Source organism: Artibeus jamaicensis, unplaced genomic scaffold (genome assembly GCF_021234435.1).
Source record: "Artibeus jamaicensis isolate MK-2021 breed Jamaican fruit bat unplaced genomic scaffold, CSHL_Jam_final contig_452, whole genome shotgun sequence".
In the NCBI taxonomy this organism is placed as follows: domain Eukaryota; kingdom Metazoa; phylum Chordata; class Mammalia; order Chiroptera; family Phyllostomidae; genus Artibeus; species Artibeus jamaicensis.
The window spans coordinates 6,475,600-6,487,799 of record NW_026521837.1 but is presented as its reverse complement, the minus strand read 5'-3'; the positions used below and the strand labels follow the sequence as shown (position 1 = coordinate 6,487,799).

General features: G+C 40.1%; 1 protein-coding gene across 4 annotated transcripts in view; it reads right to left on the bottom strand.

Moving 5' to 3' along the window:
* Positions 1–3,939: 3,939 nt before the first annotated feature.
* HERC3 (HECT and RLD domain containing E3 ubiquitin protein ligase 3) overlaps positions 3,940–12,200 on the bottom strand; it is a 105,658-nt gene continuing 97,397 nt past the window's right edge. For 3 of the 4 annotated variants that reach the window (XM_037141071.2, XM_037141072.2, XM_037141073.2), the window contains 3 exons: positions 7,925–8,108; positions 7,604–7,706; positions 3,940–5,682 (listed from right to left, as the gene is read on the bottom strand). In XM_037141071.2, the coding sequence (XP_036996966.2) occupies positions 5,474–5,682; positions 7,604–7,706; positions 7,925–8,108 (496 nt within the window). In that variant the 3' untranslated portion in view covers positions 3,940–5,473. The remainder of the gene's footprint in view (positions 5,683–7,603; positions 7,707–7,924; positions 8,109–12,200) is intronic. The other variant, XM_037141075.2, reaches the window with a different exon arrangement.

Below are 12,200 nucleotides of genomic sequence, written 5' to 3'. Positions count from 1 at the left end.
ATCAAGTGTATGTATGTATAGGAAAGAAAGAGTATGTATAGGGTTTGGTACTACCAGCCATTTCAGGCACCTTCTAGGGGTCTTGGAACATGTTCCCCACAGATAAGGAGGGAACTAAGGAGGGACTCTGATCATTATTCCTTCGTGATTTCTTCTTGGACCCATTGTTTATTCAGGAGTATATTGAGTAATTTCCACATATTTATGAATTTTCAGCTTTCTTCCTGTTATTGCTTTCTACCATTTTCATACCATTGTGGTTGGAAAAGATATTTAGTATTTCAATTTTCTAGAATTTACTAAAGCTTTTATTTGTGACTTCTTATACAACCTGTCTTGGAGAGAATTCTGTGTGCATTTAAAAACAATGTGTTCTACTGCTGTTGTAATATATTTGTTTGGCCCATTTGATAATAAATGGTTCGGGTTCAGTGTTTTTGTTGATTTCCTGTCTAGATGATCTAGCCATTGTTAAAAGTGGGCTAGAGCCCTGACTGGTATGGCTCAGTGGATTGAGCACTGGCCTGCGAACCAAAGGGTCATGCACTCAATTCCCAGTCAGGGCACATACCTGGGTTGCAGGCCAGGTCCCCAGTAGGAGGAGTATGAGAGGCAACCACACATTGATGTTTCTCTCCATCTCTTTCTCCCTCCCTTCACTTCTCTTTAAAAATAAATTTTAAATCTTTAAAAACATTTTTTTAAGTGGGTTATAAAACTGGGCTAAAAGTTCCCTGCTATTATTGTATTACTGTTTCTCCCTTTAGATCTATTAGTATTTTCTTATATTTGGGTGCCCCAAGGTTGGGTGCATGTTATATTTACAGTTGTATCTTGTTGACAAATGGACACATTTGTCATTATATAATGACATATATATAATGTCGATGACATTATATAATGATCTTCTTTGTCTTGTTACCATTTTGGCTTAAAGTATATTTTTTCTGATAGTTACTCCTGTTCTCTTTTGGTCTTTACTTGCATGAGTATCTTTCCTTCCCTTCACTTTCAGCCTATGTGCATTCTTAAAGCTGAAATGAGTTTCTTGTAGGCAGCATATAATTGGGTCTTTAAAAAAAAAATCCACCCAGCTACTCTGCCTTTTATTTGAGAATTCAGTCCATTTACGTTTAATTATTGGTATGGATTTCTAATGCCATCTTCCTGTTTCATCTATTCTGTAGTTTCTTTGCTCCTTCCTCCCTTGCTGCCTTGCTTCATGGATTAAGGATTTTCAATCTCGGTATGCTTTGATTCCCTTCTCTTTATCTTTTGTGACTCTACTGTAAGATTTGTTTTATGGTTACCATGAGGCTTACATAAAACATTTTATAGCTGTAACAGTCTATTTAATGCTGATAATAATTAACCCTTGATCACACATAAAAACTCCACCCTTTTACTCCCTTTTGTTTTTGATGTCATAATTTACATGTTCTATATTGTGTATACTTTAATAAATTATTGTGACTAGAGCTATTTTTAATACTTTGTCCTTTAACCTTTCTACTGCAGTTAAATGGTTAACAGGTCCCAAATTATAGTATTAGAATATTATGAGTCTAACTATATACTTATCTTAACCAGCGTGTGGTACATTTTGTTTTCATGCTACAAATTAGAATCCTTTCATTTCAGCTTGAAGAACTCCTTTCAGCTTTACTTATAAGTCCGGTGATGATGAGCTCTCTTAGCTTTTGTTAGGGAAAGTCTACTGCACCTTCATTTCTCAAGAACAACTTTGTTGGGTAAAGTACTTGGTTGGTAGCAGTTTTTTCCCTCTCAGTACTTACATATATCATTTCAATCTCTTTTGGCCTGCAAGGTCTCTGCTGGAAAAATCTGCTGATAGGCCTATGTAGGTTCCTTTGTATAAGATAATTATTTTCCTCTTTCTGATTTAAAGTTCTGGTTTTTATTTTAGAAAAGCATGTGACTGAAATTTTGGAGTGCCTTTGTTTTCATAAACTTGAGTGTTCAAACATCTCACAGGTTTGAGTTCTCAGTCATTTCCTTAAATATGCTCTCTACCCCTTTCTCCTCTCTTCTCTGACTCCAGTGATATCCACATTAGTTCTCTTTAGTGTCCCTAAGTCCTGAAGGTATTTTTATTCCTTTTCATTCTTTTCTTTTCACTCTGCTGATTAGATAATTTCAACTGATTGTGTGCACACAATCAATATGTGGTAGCTATGATAACTTCCAAAACCTTGGTATCCCCTTCTGTAGGTTAGACAAAGCTTGATTTTCTTAACCTCTGTGGCAGAAACGTCCACACACTTGTCCTCTGGTTCAGCCTCAAACTACGGCCCACGTTCTTCCTAAGACTTTGGTAAGGTTAGCCACTCCACTACTGTGATTCCAACATGTCTGGTCTCACAGGGGTTGGCAAATCTTTTTCTGTAAAGGGCCAGGCATTAATATGTGAGGCTTTAGAAGCCATACAATTGCTGTCTCATATCCTTTGTTTAAAAAAAAAAAAAAAACTTTCAACCCTTTAAATAACGTCAACCCCATTTTAGTTTGCCAGACTCTGATCTCCAGGATTATTAACAGAGGATGATTAAGTCCTCAAATGGCTCTCATGTGGAGTAGGTTGAGCTTTCGATTTGCCAAGTTGCCTACATTACCCTTTCAGTTGTCAGTTTCTTTAAATTGGTAGACACCTTGAAACAGTGAAAAAACTTCCTAAGGTGTGCCGAAAAGGGAGGGTAAGCATGTAGTTAAATCCAGAAATACTTATCTGACAAGCCTTCTAAAGTAGTAAGTGATGAAGGGAAAACATAAAATACCCCAGAAAAATCATAGTGTTTTAGAAGCAGCACAGAATATCACTCATGCAGCAAATATTTAGAAGTATTTATTGGGCATCTCTGTGGGCAGGCACTGTTCCCAGTGATGGAATTTTAGAGTTCAAAGGACCTTAGGAATTATCTGGTCCAATGCCCTTATTTCATGGATTAAAATTCTCAGGCCCAGTAACTTAAAATAACTTGGCTAGTTTCATTCAAAATTAAATGTGGTGGTCTTTTTTTCTTTTTGTCCTTCAAACTTGGCACTGACGTGTGCTCTTAAATGTTCATTGAATGTGACTTATTAATGGAAACCTACTACTCTCTTGACCACCTCCTTAAACTATCTATTAAGTCTGGTAAAATACTACAGTTTTTACCGTCTATAAAATCTATGGGAAAATCCCTTCCTTTTGTGGCTGCACGCTCACACTTGTGGTGCGTGTGAGTGGGCTAAGGAGCCTCGGTCGCCCTGACCACCTTCCTCCCTCCTTCCCTGTAAGGCTCCACTGCCTCTGCCCGTTCCGCTGTCCGTGCCCCCCCTTCTCTCCACTGCTGCCACCTCGCTGCTTGCAGTGGCTGTCTGTCTGCTCTGCCCTTCCAACGTCACTTCCTCCGACTGTACCTGCATCCACATATTTCTTCTTAAAACCAACCTCAAGTCAGATCACTGCCTCCAACCCCTCACCCCAAGGCTCTGGACATTTTAACAAATCTTGACTATAATTAAAGTTCCAGTGCTTAGCCTGGTTCCTCAAACCTAAGCCTACCTTCTTTCTCCTAGTGATAGTCACCATTATTCTATTGTTTCCTCAGATGCTCCCTGCAAATTGTTCCTGGCCCTTCGCTAGGTATGTACCACATTCAAGCCTTTGCTTGGGCCTTCCTCTCCACGGGAAACAGCCTTTCACCCATCACGACCTGCAGAAATCTCATTCACCCTCCATGTCCTATGCCCTGGGCCCCTGCCCTGCTGTCCTTTCCATTTGCCCAGCACTTGCTTCTGCTTTCTTATGGCTGGAACCAAAGTTGACCTTCTATTAGATCACTTGGGTGCATGACTTAATTCTTCTACTGAAAGTAAGTTACCCATTCTGCAAGTACGATAAGAAGTAGTTTTTTTAAGTTAAAACACCAAATTTATTGCATAATATTGAACTATATGCACACACATAGAAAATAAACATTTCATATAACTGTATATCTTCTTTTTAATCTTATATTATAAAGACTGCAAAACTACCAATTCAGCAATTGTAGTAAGTTTTAAAAACAAGAAACAAAAGCAAAAATCTATATTCCTTCATTGAGATCAATGCTATGTCATGGTTCATAAATACTTTATTTTATATAAATAAGTCTTTTCTCTAGTGACTAGGAATTTAAAATTAAGATGACATAGATTCTTTGATCATATAGAATTTTCTTACCCCATGATGAAGAAGGTTGAGCATGTCCTTATTTTTGAAATACATGTTTGCTTTAAACACAATCCCCCATGAAATCCCACTGTAAACAAACATTTCAAATGCAATAAACAAAATTTCTATAATAAAGAATGTCCTTAAGTCTTAGTAATTAGGGCAGAAAAAAATTTGAGTAGAAATTTTATAGTTTAAATAGAATTTCTTTTTTTAAAAAGTAGACTGCATGCACCCAGTAGGAGAGAAGAGGAAGAGAGCATCAGGTCAGGGAACAACTAATGGGACAAAGTGGCAGAAAGTGAAGTAGGGGAGGGAGAAGATAGGAAAATGCAAAAAGGCAGGGAGGGAGGAAAGAGAAAGTAGTAGCGGACAGAGCAAGAAATTTATTATTTCTACTTTTCTTGGAGAAGATACTCTAAGAAAAAATTAATTCTACTTGCTCCAAAAGCAAGGTAAGAGAAGAGGCTGGGCCTATCTCCTTGCCTTGTCAAGGCGAGGAACTTGGCTGAACAACAAAACCACCTTAGACTCAGCTGCCACTCTAAGTGGCTCTGTACATCTTTAAGGAGGCCCTGGATCAGGCAGAGCCACAGAAAGATTGCTGATCCCTCAAGAACCATTTTAAAAAGCAAGATACGTTCACAAAGGCTCCCATAACTTCTCAAGAGTTCAGCCAAAGTAATGGACCTGGATTCAGTTTGCTGGAACTGGGAATTTTCTGAAGTAGTCCTTTCTTCCTGAGTCCTCATAGAATCAGCTACAACAAGCCAGGGGTATTTCCAAGGCTGCAGAGAGAGGAGACGTTCTGCGTGTGCAGCTAAGAAAGGACAGATGAGTCAAAATCGTTCTTGCTGAGGAGAATGGCAAGAGAAGGAAGGACAGGAAGCAGTGTGAGGAAAATCAGGACTGAGAGACATTTGGGAAATGACAGTTTAAAGACCCACTGCCATTTTATCCAGCAGAGTGCAACATGTTCACAAGTGCAAGAAGCACTCAGTGATTTCGTTTAAGAACAACAACACCTCTCATACAAGAGCCAACTTTTCACCTCATCCCCAACCCCTGATTTTTCGAGAAGGTTGCTTACTATGCACAACCCCAGAAATACATCAACCAGGTTCAGGATTCAAAAGTTCCCTAACCCACTTATACAATAAAAAAATAGAACTCACTCCCCATGATTTTCTGTATAGGCCTCAATGTGCACACTGAGGAAGGAAGGGGAATCTGGGGCCACCTGGGGAGGCGGGGAGCTCAGGCCAGACTAAACCCCTCATAGTTGTCTAGGGCCTGGGTCAGCCGCGCACTCAGGATCTCTTTGCTGCTGTACTTGGGAAGGTCGAGAAGGTTGTAGCACGTGTGGGCCACAGGCAAGTACTCCTCTCCACTGGCTGTGGGCTGGATGATGATCTGCAGGCTCGCCATGCCATAGATGGGGATCCGGTCACTGCCCGTCAGGAACACTGGGGAGAAAGGGAATTGGCATTACCAGCTGGCTGGCTCCACCGAAGGGAGCTGCTAGCTGCTCCCAGCAGTCCTCCCTGAACAGAGAGGAAAGCATGACACCATGTGGCTCATGTGAGGAGTGCAATCACTTTTATGTGGCAATAAGTGCATCATCAATATTAATATGTGCTCACTCATATGAAGTAAGAGACTGCCTTTCAAATCCTCTCTTGGCTTTCTATGAATGAGAATGCTATACTACTCACTGGCTAATTTGGGACCCTGATTACGCAGACACAAATAATCCACACAATGCTCAGAACACCCTCAGTCAAACATGAGCCCTTATACATGCTATGAGCCTCAATGACAATCAGAGAGGAAAGGGCCCACTGGCACCGGAGAAGAGGAGCTGGCCCCAGGGGGACCGGGAAGCGGCGGTGTGCCTGACCTCGAGGTCTGCTCACATCTGAAGTGCCTGGTACTTACACCACCTTGGCTACTGGATTTCCATTTGGGGTCTATTTGCTTTCCTTTCCCTGTCTCTCTCTCTCTCTCCATGTTTCTTAGCAAGAACTGACAGTGACATTATATAAGACATTTCACTCTTGTGACCTACCCTGTGACTTAGCAAAAAAGGAGGGAGACGAACCCAGCTGTCCTTCCCTGTTTTCTAACACTAAATAACCTCCTGGTTGAATTGCCGAAAATTCCCACATAATACATTAGTCAGGGGCACTTTCGAATCACCTGCCACTGCCTGCAACTGTAATATATAAACATCCTTGCCAAAATCTACAGGGTTAAAACATTTTCTATACGTCTAATGGTCTCTAAGCAGAAACAGTGTCTTCTTTTAAGGAAGTCCCTGGGACCATGAGCAGGTTTCTCTCGATTTTCAGAGCCCTGCAAGCTCCCCTGGCAAACCTTAACCTGCCCTTCGACTCTCATGCCATTGCTTCTTGAGAGCAGAGAGACCTGTGTGGAGGAGAAGCAGGGCTCTCGTTAAGCAGCATGTACGATCCCCATGTCCCCTCTGCCCTGCTCCATGAGAGCAGGAGAATCTGGAGTAAATTATGTATTATTAATATATGCTCATTCTTATAAATCAAAAAGATTGCCTTTTTTCAAGTCCTGTTTTTTAATATGGATAAAAGTTTTATACCATTTACTGGCTAATTTCTAACTTTGATTATACACTGACACAAAGATTTCAATGATTTTTAAAAGGCTGAATTCATTCATGTAAATGAGACCTCCTGCTCCTCTCCAGGTGCCTTTTCCCCTTCTCAAATGTCATCCAGGTGGTCACAAATGACCAAATAACCCCTTTTATTTGAAATGTTCAGAAGAGGCAAATCCAGAGACAGAAGGCAGATGGGTGAGGCAGAAGGCAACTGGGTAATGATCGCTAGTGAGTATGGGCCACCTTCTTGAGATGATGAACATGCTCTAAAATTGCCAGTTTTGCAACCCAGTGAATATACTCCAAACCACTGAATGGTGCACTTCGAATGGGTGAATTGTGTGATACATGAATTATACCACAATTATAAAGCTATTATAAGTCACATCTCACAAGTTACATTGGCAAATGACACTTTGTAATATTTTCAAAAGGCTAGAGAGAAAAGGGAAGTTAATCCAGTTAGATTGCAACGGTGTGACACAAGAATCATTAACATAAAAATAACTAGTGTTTTTAGAGTAACTGAAGATTGCTCCTTTTCTTTCTTTCAGGCAGCCCCTCCTCTTAGGCAACTACTATGGATTAACAGCCTGCATCTCGCCTGAGACATCATTAAGACCAAAGTATACATGTTTATTTACTGATTACCATTTAGAAGAGTTAGAACTTTACCTACAGAGTCTATCATCCTACACCACGTCCAAAGGTAAAAGGTGGACAAATGCCATATTGAGAATCCTGATACTCACTGAGAAACTTCTTCTTCTTTTCCAGTGGAAACTCATGAAATGTTTCCCAAAATAGTTTCACAGTGGGATGTGTGGCTGAGTAATCGCCCTTGTAGACAGCAGTCTGCCCCAAAAGACAAAAGGAAGACAGTCTTACAGAAGAGGACTGTAGTGGACATTTGATGTACAGCTTTCATCTGAGAGTAAGAAATAACCACGAAGGTGCAGGAGGCCTCCACATCCTACTGGAGCGTGCACGCCTCGGAGGAGACCGGGCTCTGGGCACGCCTGCCGAGGCCGCCGCTGCTTCCCTGGAGGGAGCAACAGCGCTCTCATGCTTACCTCTTCTAGTTCCTCCCAGTTGTAGTTGCTATTGCCCACCATCATGGCCCTCAATTCCGAAGGCTGGAAGAGCTCAAGCACTTTGCCACCACACACCTTTAGGAAGCCGCTGGAGAATGCTGTGTACCATTCGTGAACTGAGATTTGGAAGATATAATTCACGTAGGCATCTACAAATTCCTGCCTGTCAGAAAACCAAAGAAACAGAATATGCTTAGCCCAAAGTCTTGTAGAGTTTATCCAGTTCCCCTTTTCCACTGAGGTTACAAGTGATGAAAATGAAATTTCATCAAGGCACCCAGAGGCAGGTCACCGCCCAGCCCCAGGGTCCCGACACAGAGTGACAGCTGAACTGGTGGCCGGGAAGGCCAGGGAGGCAGAGCCATACTACTGACTGTTTTACCTGAGGCACTCACTCCAGTTTTCATCTTGTTTATAGCACTGCTTAAAATTTCATTTAGAAAAAAAAACACAAACCTTTTTGTTCTTAAAAGAAAAAGGTTAAGACGATGGTTCTAGGCTAACCCCCCTTCAGAAATGAATAAAGCTAAATCATCTGATATTTATATCTTCGCCTATCTTAAAGGGTAATGTCATAACTCCTTTCTATGAATCTCTTAACCACCTCTGGAAAGACCTGCCATACAATGGCTCCCTTCCACTAATGGTCAGTCAACGAAAAGACAGCACTGATTTCCCATTTCACCCATCGGACTAGAGTAGGTTTAAAAGTCGGAGAATACTAATGGGATGTTATTAGCCCATACAAAGCTAGTGGAAAGGTAAGCTATGAGATGACAATGGGAATCACGTGGAAATAAGCAAAAGTTGAGAAAAGCAATTTGTTCAGAACTTGCTATAGCAAAGGAGTCAGCCACTGTCATTTATATCTTAGCAGAGACTCAAAACAGCAGAAGGTGAAAAAGCTTTAAAGCAGAAGAAGGGGAAGGCTCGGGTGTACAGACTGGATGCTGCCGGCACAGAGACGCTGTAGGTGGACTAAGTAGAAGCCAAGCATCCTGTGTGATTGGTTAGGGGTGGGTATTTTGCTTTTCCCCTCTTTGGGGTGACAATTAAGGTATAGTCAACACTTAACATTGTATTAGTTTCACACATACGGCACAATGATCCGATGATTGTACATATTGTGAAATGATTACCATAATAATTCTAGTTAACATCCACGGGCATACATAGTTACAAGTTGTTTTTCCCCTTGGGATAAGAAATGTTAAGATCTACTGTCTTAGAAACTTTCAAATATGCCCCTTTGTTTTTCTCTGATTGGTCCTAAATTGGAAGAAGCTAACAGTTATCAATCAAGCCCTGGCCATTTGGTGCTGACAGTTACAGAAGTTATTGACAGAGATATAGCAGGCTGGCTTCCTGGGCTGCTCATTGAAGGCAATGGTTGGTTTCCTAGGCAGGTTTTTGCAGGTGAGGGTTCTGTTATTATATATGATCTGGTCACTGCTGTCTGCATATTCAATCTCTCACTATTGGGAGTGTAAACTGTAAAATGAGACATGACTATCTGGGAGAGAAGGCTGCCAATTGCTATAAGAGTTGAAAAAATAAATACCCTTTGGCCCAGCTACTCTACCACCAGGCGGATGGCACAGAGAGAGTCTCGCGTGAGTACACAAGAAGACGAGTACAGGGGTGTCCACTGCAGCATTTTCTTATAACGTGGAGAAACGAAGAATGGACCGCCTCCGGTATGAGAATGGATAAAGAAAAGATGGTATAGTTGTATGATAAAACCGTAACACAGAGCACCGGAATGGAATTAACTAGATCAATGGTTATCAGAATGAACAGCATGGCAGGAGCAATGCCGAGTGAAAACTTTTACAATGTTAGGTATAATAGGATAGCATCTATTTAAGTTGATTTTTAACACTTAAACAATGCTACCTATAAGTGACAGTGGTGCAGCCACAGAGCTCGTGACCCCTGGGCAAGTTACTTAATCTTTCTGTGCCTCAGTATCTTCATCTATAAAATGGAGAGAATAAGAGTAAGTAACTCATGGTACTGTTATAAAAAATAAATTAATACACTTAAAGTTCTTAGAACCAAGGCTGTTTTGTAAATGTTAACAATTATATTGTTTATGAATAAGAAATTTTATTAATGCACATGAAATTATATTTATAACATATATACTTATGTGTTAATTTTTTAAAATGGAAGCATTATTGTAAAGATGTTTGTACTAACACACATATTGAATACAAAAGTATAAAAATGTGAAAGAACATGTGAAATTTATAGTAAGAGTTCTGTCTATGTAAGAAAGGGAGATGGGAAGAGAAAAATGGGATTGAGGGGATGTAGAGAAAATTTCAGTGGTATCAGGGTTTTTTTTCATTTATCAAAAAATCTAAAGATAATTCAGTATTTGTTTACTCTGAATCATAGATATAAAGATGCCTGCCATATTATTCTTTGCACTTCTCTGTATTTAAATTTTTTTCTAAAGATTAAAAAGAATCAGACAGCTGCATGCAAAAGAATGAAACTGGACCTTTACCTTATACCATAAAAATCAACTCGAAATGGATTAAAAACTTGCATTTAAGACCTGAAACCATAATACTTCTAGAAGCAAACATATGGGTAAGCTACTTAATGTGATCTTGGCAATGATTTTTTTGGATTTGACACCAAAAGCAACAAAAACAAAAATAAACAAGTAGGACTACATCAAACTAAAACACTTCTGCACAACAAAGGAAACCACCAACAAAATGAAAAGGCAGCCTGCCGAGTGGGAGAGCACGTGCAAATCATCCACTCTTAAGGGATTAATATTCACAAGATACAAAGATTGCTCCCAACTCAAAAGAGACCCCTAACAATCCGATTTTAAAACAGGCAGACGAACCAAATAGACATTTTCCAAGGTTACATACAGATGCCAACAGGAACATGAAAAGGTACACAATATCACCAATCAGTAGCAAAATGCAAATTAAAACCACATTGGGCTATTAACTCACACCTGTTTGAATGGATATCATCAAGATCACAAAAAAATCACAAGTGTTGGTGAGGATGTGGAGAAAAGGGAACCAACCCTTCTGCACTGTGTGGAAAAAGAGAGGGGAGCAAATTTTTCACTGTGAGAAAACTTTGTAACCGTGTGGTGATGGATTTGGACCAAACTTATTGTGATGATCATTTTGCAACATACAACAAGTCCGTGTGTCGTATACCTAAAACTAATACAATGATTTCCATCAATTATATCTAAATAAAATAATACTTTAAAAAATCTGACATCATAAAGATACATACTTTCTACTTCTCCTTCACTGTACTATAATACTTCATAAACCACCTCTAAACATCTTAGGCTTCCTCCAAGCCGACAACTTTTACACAGTCACCATGCACACGAACAACTAACGGACAGGCAGTGTGACACAGTGGATCAGCAGGGCAAGCAGGTTGAAATCCAGCCTCCGACATGGTATGCACACTACTGAGACTCTCTTTTCTCATCTTAAAAATGGATAAATGGTCAGTTTTAAAAATAAAAGCCACTAATTTAATAAAGACTATTGTACATGTTAACCATCAATGCTAAAAGTTTCTCACTGCATACAATGTACTAATTTCCTGAGACCCATTAAATAAAGCTAATACCATTTTTCTGGTTCAACTACCTAAGCCAAGTACCATCAACAGGATGTTTTTATTAGAAACAGCGATGGCTAATTTTATGTATCAACTTAGCTAGGCTGTCAAACACCAGTCTCAATGTTGTTGTGAAGGTGTATAACATTTCTTTAAAATTCTCACCCAAGGATATGTTTGTTGATTTCAGAGGAAGGGAAAGAGGGAGCACGAAATATACACAGAGAGAGAGAGAGACAGACAGACAGAGAGAGAAACATCGATCGGTTGCCTCCTGCACACTCCCTGACCACGGATCAAACCAACACTCTAGGTATGTGCCCTGATTGGGAATCAAACCCACAACATTTTGCTGTATAGGAGCATTATCTCCAGCTGAACCATCTGGCCAGGGCCTCAGGGCATAAAGATATTTTTTACATGCAATTAACATCTATTTGTTTGTTTGTTTGTTTATAGAAAGAGGGAAAGGGAGGGAGAAAAAGAGAGAAAGAAACATCAATGTGCAAGAGAAACCTCAATCAGTTGACTGTTGCATGCACCCAACCTGGGACCAGGAATATGCTCTGACCAGAAATCAGACCAGTGACCTTTCATTTTTTAGGACAAAGTTCAACCAACTGAGCCATGC